General features: G+C 51.5%; 1 protein-coding gene across 1 annotated transcript; it reads left to right on the plus strand.

The window, feature by feature from the left end:
• Positions 1 to 11525: 11525 nt before the first annotated feature.
• On the plus strand, positions 11526 to 13488 carry LOC127292529 (accelerated cell death 11). The gene is made up of 4 exons (XM_051321950.2): positions 11526 to 11858; positions 12485 to 12657; positions 12766 to 12911; positions 13246 to 13488. The coding sequence occupies exons 1-4, from the start codon at positions 11664 to 11666 to the stop codon at positions 13350 to 13352; spliced, it is 621 nt and encodes a 206-aa protein (XP_051177910.1). The 5' UTR covers positions 11526 to 11663; the 3' UTR covers positions 13353 to 13488.

Here is a 13488-nt window from a genome sequence, read left to right on the forward strand (position 1 = left end):
GTGGAGATTCCGACCTGGTGGCACAACAAGTAGCCGGAACCTGGAACGCCAGAAACTCCGTCATGGCGGCTTACATAGACAAAGTTGATGAGATCGCCAATTGTTTCCTCGGATACGAAGACAAGTACGTCAGGCGAGACGATAACGCAGCGGCAGATATGCTATCCAAGCTCGGATCCGGCAGAAAACCAATTCCGCCTGGTATTTTCCTGGAGCATCTACGGATACCCTCGGTGAAGGGCGCTAACCCGGAGAATCCATAAGTGGAAGTATCTCCGGCAAAGGAAGTGATGGTCATCATTCCGGCCTGGACGCAGCCTTTCCTGGACTACCTCATCGATCGAAAGTTGCCGGAGGACGAGGTCCTCGCACGACAGATCACAAGGCGAGCAAGATCCTACACAATAGTTGATGGACAACTCTACAAACGAAGTGCAACTGGAGTATTTCTCAAATGCGTCTCCAATCAAGATGGCATTGAAATCCTCAGAGAGATCCACGCTGGGGATTGCAGGCATCACGCCGCCCCCAGGTCCCTCATTGCAAAAGCTTTTCGGCTCGGATTTTACTGGCTCACAGCTAAAGAAGATGCTGACAAGCTGGTAAAAACCTGCCAAGGTTGCCAGTACTACGCTACTCAACCAAATGCTCCAGCCCAAGAGCTGAAGACCATCCCTATCACCTGGCCCTTTGCGGTCTGGAGGCTTGATATGGTTGGTAAGTTAAAGAAATCATCTCCTGGCGGTTTTGAGTACCTCCTGGTCGCTGTTGATAAGTTCAGTAAATGGATCGAGGCAAAGCCAGTGAGAAAAGCCGATGGTGCTACGGCACTAAAATTTGTCTCCAGCCTCGTGACGAGATTCGGCATCCCACACAGCATAATCACAGATAATGGCACAAACTTTGCACAAGGAGAATCGAAGGATTATTGCCATGACGTAGGGATCCGGCTAGACCTGGCATCAGTGGCTCATACACAGTCCAATGGTCAGGTCGAAAGAGCCAACGGACTCCTCCTATCCGGAATTAAACCACGCCTTGAAGAACCGCTGCGCCGCGCAGCCGGAGCTTGGGCTGAGGAGTTAGACTCTGTCCTGTGGAGTTTGCGAACTACCCCTAACAGGTCAACAGGGTTCACTCCGTTCTTCCTGGTATACGGATCCGAAGCTGTGCTCCCCTCCGACATCATCCACGATTCACCGCGAGTCTCCGCCTATAATGAAGAAACTGCTGACGAGGCCAGACAGCTATCTGTGGACCTGATCGAAGAAGCTCGGAATTTAGCAGACCAACGTTCCATCATTTACCAGCAGAAGCTCCGACGCTATCACAGTCGTCGAGTCCGGAATGGCTCGTTCATGGCCGGAGACTTGGTCCTCCGCCTTCGCCAGGTGAAAGACCATAAGTTGCAATCTCCGTGGGAAGGACCCTTCATCGTCAGCAAGGTGCTTCACAACGGATCGTACTGCCTTGTCGATTTCTGGGAGCTAAAGGACAGACCTGCTAATTGGTACCGGAAGCGCAAGCGAGAGGATCCGGATGACATATACGACGAAACAGAACGTCCTTGGAACATTGCATAGGAAATAAGTTTTTTACTTCTCCTCAGCCGGAGAAACATCGCCCTTGCCGTCACCCTTGGGATCTTCTTCCTCCTTGCCCTTGGCCGGAGAGGAGACATCATCTTCATTCTTTTCATCATCTTCAGCCGGAGACGAGGCGCCATCCTTGTCCTTGGAACTGGTCCATGTGTATTGGCTTCCGGATTGAGCAGGTCGAGCTTCCGCCTCGCGCTTCTTGTGGAGCTCTTCTTCGAGGGCTTCGTCGGCAGGAAGAACGACCTTGTCATAAAATTCATCATGGCAGATTCTCCGGGTTGTGTGCAAGGCACATAGCCAAGGACATGGTGGCAGCGCCTCGAGCGGACGATGCCTGCAGATCCACCACCAGCTCCGGAAGCACGGCCATCCTCTTGATAAGTTCTCGAACTTCGCATGTTCGGCTCTTCTTGATGGACAGGTTGTGACAAATCTTCCGACATGCTGAGATGAGGTCCTTGCAGTCATCCCCAGCCAGCTGAAGCAAATCATCCCGAGGGAACAGGTTCCGGTGTTTCTCGTGATATCCGAGAGGCTCTGCACAAAACAAGCAAATATCAGCATACAGATCTAGCACAATGCATAAGTTGTCAAAACAAATCTCCGGATTCATACGCAGGATATCCTCGTTGAGCAGATCCCAGTGCTGTTCCGCGGTCTCCATATATCTCTGGAGTCCATTGAGCTCTTTCTGTTGCCTTTGGATAGTCTCGCTATCAGCTTTTCTTTTCATTTCAAACTCTCCAGTTCTCTGGATGAGTTCGGAGCTCTTATCCGCCAGCTTTTTCTCCGCCTCTGCAAGCTTTGTCTCTGGATCTTTTCGGGCGGAGCGCAGAGTTTCCAGCTCGGAGGATGCGGCGGCAAGGGAGGAAGAAGCACCTGTACAAGATACATCAAGATTAGTTCGGAACTCGGATCGTGAATTCTCAACAATTAAGGCGGAACCTGACCTTGAGCATCTGCCAGTTGTTTCTTCAGATCCGTGTTCTCCTGTTTAAAGTTTTTTATTTGCTCTGCCTGGCTCAAGGTAACGCGGCGTTGCAGGGTAATATTCTTATGAAGCTCATAATGCAGAGTCTGTTGTTCCTGAAAGTACATCAGAGCAGGAGTAAATTCCAGATTTAGTACAAGTAAAGTCCTTCGGAAGCATTGTGCCAGAAACTTTTTCCAACAAAATGCTTGGGGGCTACTACGGCTTTTAATTTTTCCTCTTCAGTTAAAAGTTTCTTCTAAGTATTTAGGTGCTAACTATTAACTAGTTTCCGCCTATATACTTGGGGGATACTGGGGAGTACCTTTTGCTTGCAGAGGAGCTTGTCGAGAAACTGGCCAACTCCCTTCTTGAAGTCCTGAATTTCCGAAGATTCGGTGTCAGGCTTTCCCCAGGCATTGCTCATCATGGCGTTGAGCAGGTCCTGTTCAAGATCCCACTTCTCCGCCTCGGTGAGCTTATTAAAGAACTTTGTTGCATAGGCCTTGGGAGTGGAGGTGAGATCAGCCGGATCTCCGAAGTTCTTCGGAAAAACGACGATATCGCTGGCCGCAGCTTCAGCTTTTCCCGTAGAGGTGACTTCCGCCTCCTCTCAGCTCTCAACTTCAGCCTCTTCGGGGATAGAGCCTCTGGCTCCGGAGTTCTCCTCGCCCCCCTTTTCGCTGCTAACCGGAATTATTTCCGGTGGAGTTTCGGTGGCAAGAGGAGGAGATTGCTCCGCTTGAGGAGGAGAGGGCTGGGGAGCAGCATGGGAGGTGCTTGGCGGAACTGGTGTCGCGGGACCAATGGCCGGAGACTTTTTCATATACTTAGTAATAGGCTCTTGGACATTGGTCCGCGCGGTGGTGGTACTCGGATTCCTACAAGACAGGTAAAAGGAAATAGATAAGCAACAAGTTTATCAAAAAACAAAGAGACGCACCGTGCTTGGAAACTTACGTGGTGGTGGCGCCAGGAATGTTGGGGCGCGATCGTTTTCCGGCTGTTGTCAGCAGCTTGATACATTCGCGCTCTGCCTTCTTGGAGTTAAGCGGAGGTGGCTTGGTGACCTTGGGCTTCTTGGCGGAGGCCTCGCCGCTAGCTCCGGCTTCGGAGCCGGAAGCTTTGGCGCGGGGACGCTTTGAAGGACGAGGGGCAGCCTTTCGAGGTGCTCGCCCTTCGTCTTCATCGTCGTCTTCCGGGTCCTCCTCCGCCGCGTCGCCACTGACGGGGACTCGAAGTATGTTGCGCAAATTTTCCTCCGCCAAAGTATCGAGCTGTGAGGAGGATTTGAGAATAAGTTAAAACACTTCCAAAACATGAGAAGATGAAGGATATGACAAAAGAGAAAGTTCTTACCGGAGGACACTGGTTGTTAGTATTGATGTCCTTAATCAGTTCCGGGAACGGTTGGCCCCGACCGATCTTCACCAGCGTCTTGAATCTCCTTTTGAGGGAATCCGCAGGGAGGTCATGGCGCGTAACTCGGAGAAGATCATCCACCCCGGTGTACTCGCACATTAAACGTGCGTTGTATCGCAGAGGCTGGATCCTCCGAGTGAACCAGCTGAGGGTCAGCTGAGCTTCGGTCAGCCCATCATGGACTAACCAAGATATTCTCCGCGCGGCCTTCTCCAAAATTGGTGTTTGGGCAAGTGAAGACGAAGCTCCAGCTTGCGAGCTCCTCCGGAGGTTGATTCTTGAACTTGGGCAGTCCTTCATGGACATTCGGAACTGAAATATTCTTCTCATAAAACCATCCGGCGTTCCAATACCGGACGGATTTGTGGGAGTCATGGGGCGGATACATGCGGCCAGGCCGGAGCATAAAAGTCATGCTCACGCAGTTCACCATGGCCTTTTCCTTTGTTTCATTCTTCACCCGAAAAAAGAATTGCCATAATCGAACATCTGGTCGGATTCCGAGATGCCCTTCGCAGAGAGTTGCGAAGTTGGAGAGAAGGAGATAGGAGTTTGGGCAGATGTTGTGGGGTTGAAGACCGTATGTGTTGAGAACAGAAAGGAAGAAATCCGAACAGGGGAGCGACAAGCCCCGCTCGACCCAAGCTTTGGTCATAACTCTTTCGTCCGTATCCGGCTTGGGAACGTCGGAGTCGCACATGAAGCTCCAGTGAGAGGAGATCATGCCCTCGTTCTGGAGCTCCCTAAGCTCCGCATCAGTAGTCTCGCAGGGCCACCACTGACCCCTTTCGCCTTCACGGCTCCGAGCTTTGGAGGCCTTCTTGTTTTCCGTCTCCTGGACTTTGGCTGCCATTCTAGCTTGTCCTTCGAGTTCCTCTCGGAGTTCTTGGGCAGTGGGGATCCGGCCGAGTACGGTGCTGGAAGAGGCGGAGAACGGTTGAGCTAATCTGATGTCGGAAACAAATGGTGGTAGATATGCAATGGGATCCGGGCAGATTGGTTCTACGGTGTTGGGTTCCGGGCTACTCGGAGAACTACCAGTACAATGTGGTGAACCATGCGACATGCTTCCGGCTGCACCCATGCAAACTAAGTTGAGTATCCGGAGTCTACACTAATCTACTTCTTCTTCAACAAGACCGGTGCACTTACAGTTAATGGCGCGGTGGTTCATCGAAACGCCGGTGAGGATGAGGTCGCCGGACTTGTAGCGTTGAGCCTCCAAAGACCACCAATCGGCGGCGGAGACGATTTCCCGATCAAACGTGCGAATCTCGGGTCGAGAGGGACCTTGGAACGGCGGTGGTCGAAGCTTTCAGCGCGGAGGTTCGCCGGAGTTCAGATCTGGTGGGCGGCGCTGCGCGAGGAAGAAGAAGAGGTGAAAGATGCGGTGAAAGAATGGAAGAGTTACCGCGCGTGGGGGTATTTATAGACCTCGTGCGGAGATTCGTGATTCGGATCTAATGGTGGGAACGGAACGGTGACACCGTCGGATGATTGACACGTGTCTTAGGTCAAAAGCGGTAAAACGACGTGGAGGTAACTTAACTGTGTGCTCCCGAAATTTCCGGCTAAAGATTCGCATCTCCGAAAATTTAGCGCGGGAAAAGAGGAAGTTGCGCGCGGGACAAGTAGAATCTCCGTTGCATTGCCGATTCAGAAGAAAAGAGGATTTCCGAATAGATGATACCGGAAAGAAGTAAGGCTTTGAAGCTCTTCAAGATTCTCTTCGGATCCGAGCTGAATGAAGCCGGAGGAATGATGAATCTCGGAGAACTTTGGGGGCTACTGTTGTGGGTATACTTTATGAGTATATCAACGGCAGTGCCTAGATCCGGCAAGCCCGGGTGGCCCATAGACGGTGATGTGGCATGTGGCCCATCGGGCGGCCCAGTTGCTGTAGATCCTGAAGGATGAAGTCCAGCCCAGGAACAGGAAGCCGGATCCCAACCGACCTACGAAGGAGGCCGGATCCGTGAAGGCCCAGGAAGTATCTAGATCCAACACGTACTTAGAGGAAGGTGGATCCTTGACGTACACGACAAGATATTGTACCGTAGTTAGGCAACTTGTATTCCGGCTAGGACTCTCCGTGTAAACCCTAGATCCGTGCGCCTTTATAAGCCGGATCCCGGGAGCCCTAGAGGCACAACCACAACTCATTGTAACAACGCGAAAGCGCCCAGATAATTCCAGACAAGCAGCAGTAGGCCTTGCCATCGTGCAGGTGGTCTGAAGCTGGGTAAATCGCGTACCACCGTCCCGAGGACACTCCGCCCTATGGCCCCTACTTCTTCTCCCCTCCATGAGGATACCTCCTCTGGAGTACTGTCGAATAGGCAACGACACCGGCCTTGATCCTCCGCGACGCGGCCTCTTCCTCTTCTCCGCCTCAGCGTCAAGCATGTCCTGGAGGGACGCGATGATCAGCAAATGCTCCTGCAGGTCGTCGCCGAAGGCTTGCTCGTCCTCCAGCAGCAGGGCAAGCATCTCATCGTGGCTGTCCATGGCTAAAGCAAAATCAATAGTTAAAATTGCACCGAGGCAGACGACGCAACAAACAGCGGCCAATCGCGCCTACCTGGCAAGTCGTCGAGCACCTTCTGTGCGCGGAGGTGGGGCGGATTTGACGGCGCGTTCTGGGACGCGCTGGCGAAGCGGCGGCGGCTGCATGACCGGCGGGAGCCCCAACCGCGACAACGGTGCCGACTCTCAGCAGAGATCAGACGCCCAAACGGCCGGGAAATCCAGCGGCGGCGGTGGGGTGGGAGGAAGGAGCGACGAGAAAAGAGGCGCGGGAAGGAAGGAGCGACGAGAAAAGAGGCGCGAACCAACGGTTTATGCAAATAGTCGCCGATATGTGGGAGCCCGCCTCTCTTTTCGGTGTGTCCGGCGTCCCCGGAGCGTCCCCTGTGGGACGGGGACGGGCTCAGGGCGCCGGACACCGTATCGGGCCGCGCCGAACAAAAATGGGCTTTAGGGGACGCGGCTGGAACGGTTTTTTTGTCCGGCGCGCCCCAAATCCCTTTGGGGAACGCTTTGAGGGACGCAGATGCTCTAAGCTTCCTCTTATTGTGCTTCTCTAATTCACCCATCCAAACGTAGTTGCCAAAGAATGTGTTTCAGTGCATAGTCTCGGCCGTTAAACTGGTAGTCTCAGTCGTTGAGAACCCTGCATTCCTCCTCGATCCCAGAGGTCCGCTTGGTACCGGCACCAACCACTGCCAGGCAGGTGCACGTCCCCCATCATCGACATAGCATCCATTTTTCGTACATCAGCTGCGCCATCTCGATGGGGAGAGGCACCCTGTTCGGCTGCTCCTTCTCGACGCTGCTGCCGGACGTCTTGGAGTCGTGCTTCTTCCCCATGGCGATGCTGCATCGCACGGTGGTTGGGTGGGAGACGAGGTGGCACCATTGATGGCGAAGTTTGCGGCGCAGATGTAGAAGAGACATGCTTATTGCGCGTGTAGAAGACGAAGCAACACCATTCATGGCGAAGTTTACGGTGCAGATGTAGAAGCGATGGCGATGAAGTGATGCGCTCGAAATAGGCTTCACGCCCACTTCCAGGCAAGTATGTGGGAGAAGTGAGTGGTCACGCGGTGCACGTATTGTTCGCCAAGACGCATCCGAGACGTAAATTTGGCGGCAAATGCATGCTTACTTTTACCGCATGGTCCCAAATGGCCGTTTCACGTCCATTTGTAGTGCCTCGCCCTCGTACTTCACAAGAAACGGATCTTAATTGCCTCTTCGAAAAGCGTCATTAGAGCATCTCCCGTCGCGTCCCCAAACAGCGTCGTCGGACCGAGTGTTTGGTGGAAACTTTTTCTTCGTGCCGCGATTGGGGGATGTCGTTTCCCAGTCGCGTCCCCCAAACTCTGTCCCCAAACTTGTTTATACATTAAACTGCTTTTTTTATTTTTTGCATTTTCATTTCAATAGAGAACATTACACAAACTAATACATAATCGGGAACATGGTTTTACACAAACTAATACATAGTTTGGAACATGGTTTACACAAACTAATACATAGTTAAAACATTGCAAAATGAGGAAGCCTAACTAGAGTTAGCCTCGCAGATTTCGTATGTTCGCTGCCAAGAAAGAACACTCTCAGTTACTCTCAGTCACTCAAACTGGAAAATCCAGCTGGTTATGATAGCCCTGTTGATCCAATGCATGGAGAACATACTAAAACTTCTGTGACCATTTTTGCTGCGAAGAAAGAACACTTTGCGTGTTCAATCGTTCGTCCTCTTCGTTGTCGCCGTGGTAGTGCCGGCGGCAGGATATGTCGTCGAACACCTTCACGCTCATCTTCTCGTCGCCTTGGTAGGAGAATGTGAGGACTTAACCGGCTTTGATGTCATGGAAGTGCGCGAACTTCTCCTAGCCGGTGTGGAGGTACATCTTGTCGCGCCCGTCGAAGCGCACGTCCACCGGCCACCGGCAGAAGCCGCAGCCAACCTCCCGCAGCTGTAGCGCGGCAGGCAACGAACTCAGTGAACTTGTCCGACAACGTCTGGATGCCGAGTGGGTCGCCATTGAGGATGACGATGAACTCGAACTCCCACTCCCTCTCGAAACACGACGACATCGCTGGCGACGACGACTGTGCAGGCCTTACTGCTTTACCTCGGCCTCTACCAGCCATGGAATGCCCCTCGACTCTTGAGATGGTGGCGGCTAGGGTTGGGGAGAGAGGCGCTCGGGTTTGTGTGTGAGGGACGATGCGAGAGCGCCCCTCTTTATAGACCGGAGGGAGGCGAGGGAGCGGTGGCGCTCATTGATGCCGACAAGGAGAGCTGGGAGCGACGAGACATATCAATGCACCTCTGCGGAAACTGCACCGTCGCTGTGCACCAATAACTTCCATCGCGAGTAGGTGACGATTAGGTTAAATTTGAATGTGTCAATGACGCGTCGGGCCTGCCACTCTGCGCCTCGCTTCTCGCTCTGTCCGACTTGCCTGGAGCGTTCTTTTTTTTGAGACGAACAGCTGAAGCTTTATTGATCAGTTATAGCAAGAATTACAGGTATACCCAATCCAGCAGGGGTTCCCAAGCCACACATGTCTACCAGCATCTAAGGTAGTCGTTGATCGTGCAAGACGATGGGCTTCACCATTAGCTTCACGCCGCTCGTGGATGTAAAAGACATCCTGAAAAGAACTCCTTCGAGATAAAATTTCCTTAATCACCATACAATGAGGTCCACCACTCTGTTTGCTCTGCAGTTCCTTGACAACTGACAAGCAATCTGAGGCAATCAGTAAATTACGAACATGTAGATCGGCAGCCAGAGACATTGCCTCCGCACAAGCCATAGCCTCAAGAGTAACCGGGCAAGTGATCCCGTTGATCTTTACAGAAGAGCTCCCCAAGAACCTTCCCTGATCATCCCTACAAACCGCATTGTAGGCTCCGCCTTCTTGAGATCTGGCCACTGCACCATCAACATTTATCTTAACAGACCCTGGCTGTGGAGGAGCCCACCTGGCCGTTATCGCATGTACTCCACCCCTAGCCAATTCTTTCTTCCCTCCTGTATACTCCAGCTCATCCAGGTAACGCCTGATAAAAGAATGTGTTGACAGCGGAGACTGGAACTCATCTTCGTGAATAACTTTCCTCCTTGCCCACCATATAGCCCATAATGTAACCAAGACTTCGATGAAACTCGCCTGATTCAAAATGTTGCTCAGCTGAAACAGCCAAAGTTTAGGATCGGTCGTTTCGTCGTCAAAAAGAGGTAGCGTGATGTCGTCCTCCTTCAGCGCCCATACCGACCTGGCCATGTTACACTCAAGCAAGGAGTGCCTCCAACTATCGACCGCCGCATTACAGATAGAACAAACTGCACTCGTCGACATGTTCCTCCTATGCCGAACCTCACCAGTGGGCAACGTTGAACGTGCTAGACGCCATGCAAACATCCTGAGTTTCGATGGAACTTTAACTTTCCACAATTTCTTCCAATTTTTCTCCTCCTGCTCAGTTCCAGAGGCCTCAGTACGACCCTCTAAAAAGGCCTCCCGCCGGTGTTTTGTAGCCATGATCATCCGATAAGCCGACCTGACCGTGAACACCCCGGATTTCTCATAATGCCATGCCCAGAAGTCCTGTTGCCTCACATAGCTAATTGGAATTTGTGTCACCACTTCAATGTCCATCGGCAATAAGAGCTTCTCCAGCTTCTGACTATCCCATGTCCTTGTTGCAGAACAAATTAATTCCTCCACGTACTCAGGTTTCTGTTCTTGGTCCGAAGCTATGCAGCAATACGGCCGCATACACTGATCGCGCGGAATCCAGTTGTCATCCCAGATTTTTGTTGATGCTCCATCACCAATTCTCCTGATCAGTCCTAATTTGAGCATATCCCTCCCCTCGCATAGTGAACGCCATATCAAAGAAGGTCTCGGCCCCACAGCAGCCGACAAGATATCCGTGTCAGGGAAATACACCGCCTTCAGAATGCGTGCACTTAGGCTAGTAGGTTCAGTCAAGATCCTCCAGACTTGCCGCGCCAAGAGAGCAAGATTAAAAATCTCGATATCACGAAATCCAAGCCCGCCTTTGTATTTCGGCATTGTCATCGAATCCCATGATACCCAAGCCACCTTCCTTTCTCCCTTCTTACTCCCCCACCAAAACTTCCTCACCATGGATGTAATATGCTCACATAGCCCCCGAGGTAGTTTAAACAACGCCATCGAGTAAGTCGGTATAGCTTGAACCACAGATTTTATCAAAATTTCTTTCCCTCCCATTGACAACATCATCTCCATCCAACCTTGGAGCCTTTTCCAAATTCGGTCCTTAAGGTAGCTAAAGGCACCGTTCCTCGACCGCCCAACATCCGTAGGAAGTCCAAGATACCGATCATTCATTGTCTCATTCTGAACTTGCAACACTGCTTTAATATCAGTCCTAAGAATATCCGGGCATCCCTTCCCAAAATAAATAGAGGACTTTTCATTGTTAATCCTTTGACCCGATGCATCACAATACTTCTCTAGGACTTCTCTCATCTTTGCAACATCAGCCACTGCTGCTTTACAAAATAGTATACAATCATCCGCAAATAAAAGATGGTTGATACTCGGTGCATTCACCGCCACTTGAATTCCAGCCATCTCGCCCGTGCTCATTGCGTTTTTCAGCAGACAGGATAAACCCTCCGCCGCCAAAAGGAAAAGGTAAGGAGAGATTGGGTCTCCCTGTCGAATTCCTCTTGATGGTCTAAATGATTCTGTTTTGGCTCCATTAAACACGCAAGCAAGGCTGCTTGGAGCGTTCTAAGCGCCATACACCGTATTGGGCCGCGCCGGATGAAGAGGGCCTTTGGAGCGCGACTGGTGCGCCCAAAAAAAAACCTTTGGGGGACGGGAGATGCTCTTATATGGGCCTTGTAAGGTGAAAAGCAACACAGAAACGACGTCCTTCCTTACGATGGGCCGAACCTGATACCGTCCCCACTCTCCAGCCCATCAAGCAGCCGACCAGCCTCGCCGTCGCCATCTCCCCAATTCCCCGTAGAACCACCGAAAGCCGAAGGCATCAGCTACCCCGACCACGACACCGAGCTCTCGTCTCGTCTCCAACCGCCCACGCCTCCCCCACCGCGCCGGTGCCGCTCCTCCCCGCCCGCCGCGGCGACTCGATGGGGTCGACCGAGGCGGACAAGCCGCTGCGGCGGATCGGCGCCTCGTTCGAGGACCTGGCGGCCGTCGCCAAGCAGCAGCAGCCCGCGGCCATGGCGGCGGGGGACTTCTCCCGCGCCTGCTCCCACGTATCCGTCCTCTTCGGCTGCCTCGGCATCGCCTTCAAGTTCGCCGAGATGGACTACGTTGCCAAGGCAAGACGCCGCTGCTCCCCGCTCTCTGCTCTATCTAAGCTTTCGGCTCCTGTCTTTAGGGAGGGTTAGACTACTTCGTTGTGCTTCTCTAGTTCTCTGGTATAACATAATTGAGGCGATTCCCGGAAATTTTGCTAGTTGTTTAGAGCTGCGAGGTTTGGGGGCGAAATGATGTCGATATCTCAACTGGGTCAAGGCAACAGGGCTGCCGTGCTGATTTTGTTTTGTACAGCGCAAACCTATACACCTATCTGGTAATTTGGTTGTGGAGATCCCTGAACTTTAGTTGTTTTTTGTTACTAGAAGGTCTGGGCAAAATGGTCTCAATCATATTATTCCAGCAACAATTGTGTGCACACTAGGATCAGATGCCCTGCTATGCTTGCTACCACGATGTTTGCTTGAGGTGTTAGAAACTCGTATGTATGTCTGTACTTGCTGCTGTACCATCGCTAGTATGTCCAACCAGTTCGCATGTTCAATTTGCTACTAAAACCTACTGCTACAGCGTGCTTGGTGATGACTTGGTACCCTATGTTACCTGTTTAACTGTGGCATCCCTTTCTCCAAGGCATATGTTGGTGATCTTGTCTGATTAGCACTTCCTCTTGTTCCATCGATTATAGGTCAATGATTTACTGGAGGCATCCAAGTCGGTCTCAACATTGCCCTCCATGGTTGAGCAAGACATTCAGAAGGGCACTGTAAGAGTGGCGGGCAGCCACACGAGGAATCTGCTCAGGGTTAAACGTGGGATTGATATGGTCAAAGTTCTGTTTGAGCAGATACTGGTTACAGAGTAAGTGCAGCAAACTGGACAGTGGTGCCGCTTCTGTTATATTGCCAATCCCCAGTTTTGCGATTCTCATTATGCCTACTGAGAATGTTCTTATTGCCTCTTCTCAAGGGGCAACTCCCTGAAGGACGCAGCATCAAAGGCTTATGCTCAGGTGTTTGCTCCTCACCATGGCTGGGCCATACGGAAAGCAGTTGGTGCTGGAATGTATGCCCTTCCTTCCAAGTCGCAGCTCTTGAAGAAACTGAATGAAGATGGTGAGTATCCTCATCTCCAGAATACAGATCTACCACTTCTGCTGTTTACAACCTCTTGCATATGCAACCAACTCACATCATTTGCAGACATGCATGATCGCATCACATTGCTTTTCGATTGCCTTAGGAAGCATTAAATTAGTTGTTCGTTTGCGTAGCTGTTGGCTTCCATGAGTGCAGATACTCCATGAGAGTTTGTAGCCTGTGCATAGGTTAATCAGGTTGCCTAGAGAGAAAGTAACAGGGATCCTATTCATCAAAAGACAATTATATATCTTAGTTTTTTTGTTACGACGTACGAGTGGTTCTGAGGCTGCCTCTTTTAATCTTGCAGAGGCTTCAGCAAAGGCTCAAATGCAGAGTTTCGTGAGGTCATCTGGACCAGTAATTCTCTACATCGAAGACCTCTTCACCTCAAGGAATTTAGGATTAGACTGGTGAGCGAAAAGCCTATACCACGCGGTCCCAATGTACTAATGTGATCAGATGGTGCGCTGCTGTGACTCCGAAATAACTGTAGCTGGTTTCGGTGTTTGAGTTATGAGAGTGCAGGGTTGTTGTAACCTAAATTCAATAA

This window comes from Lolium perenne, chromosome 4 (genome assembly GCF_019359855.2).
Source record: "Lolium perenne isolate Kyuss_39 chromosome 4, Kyuss_2.0, whole genome shotgun sequence".
Taxonomy (NCBI): Eukaryota; Viridiplantae; Streptophyta; class Magnoliopsida; order Poales; family Poaceae; genus Lolium; species Lolium perenne.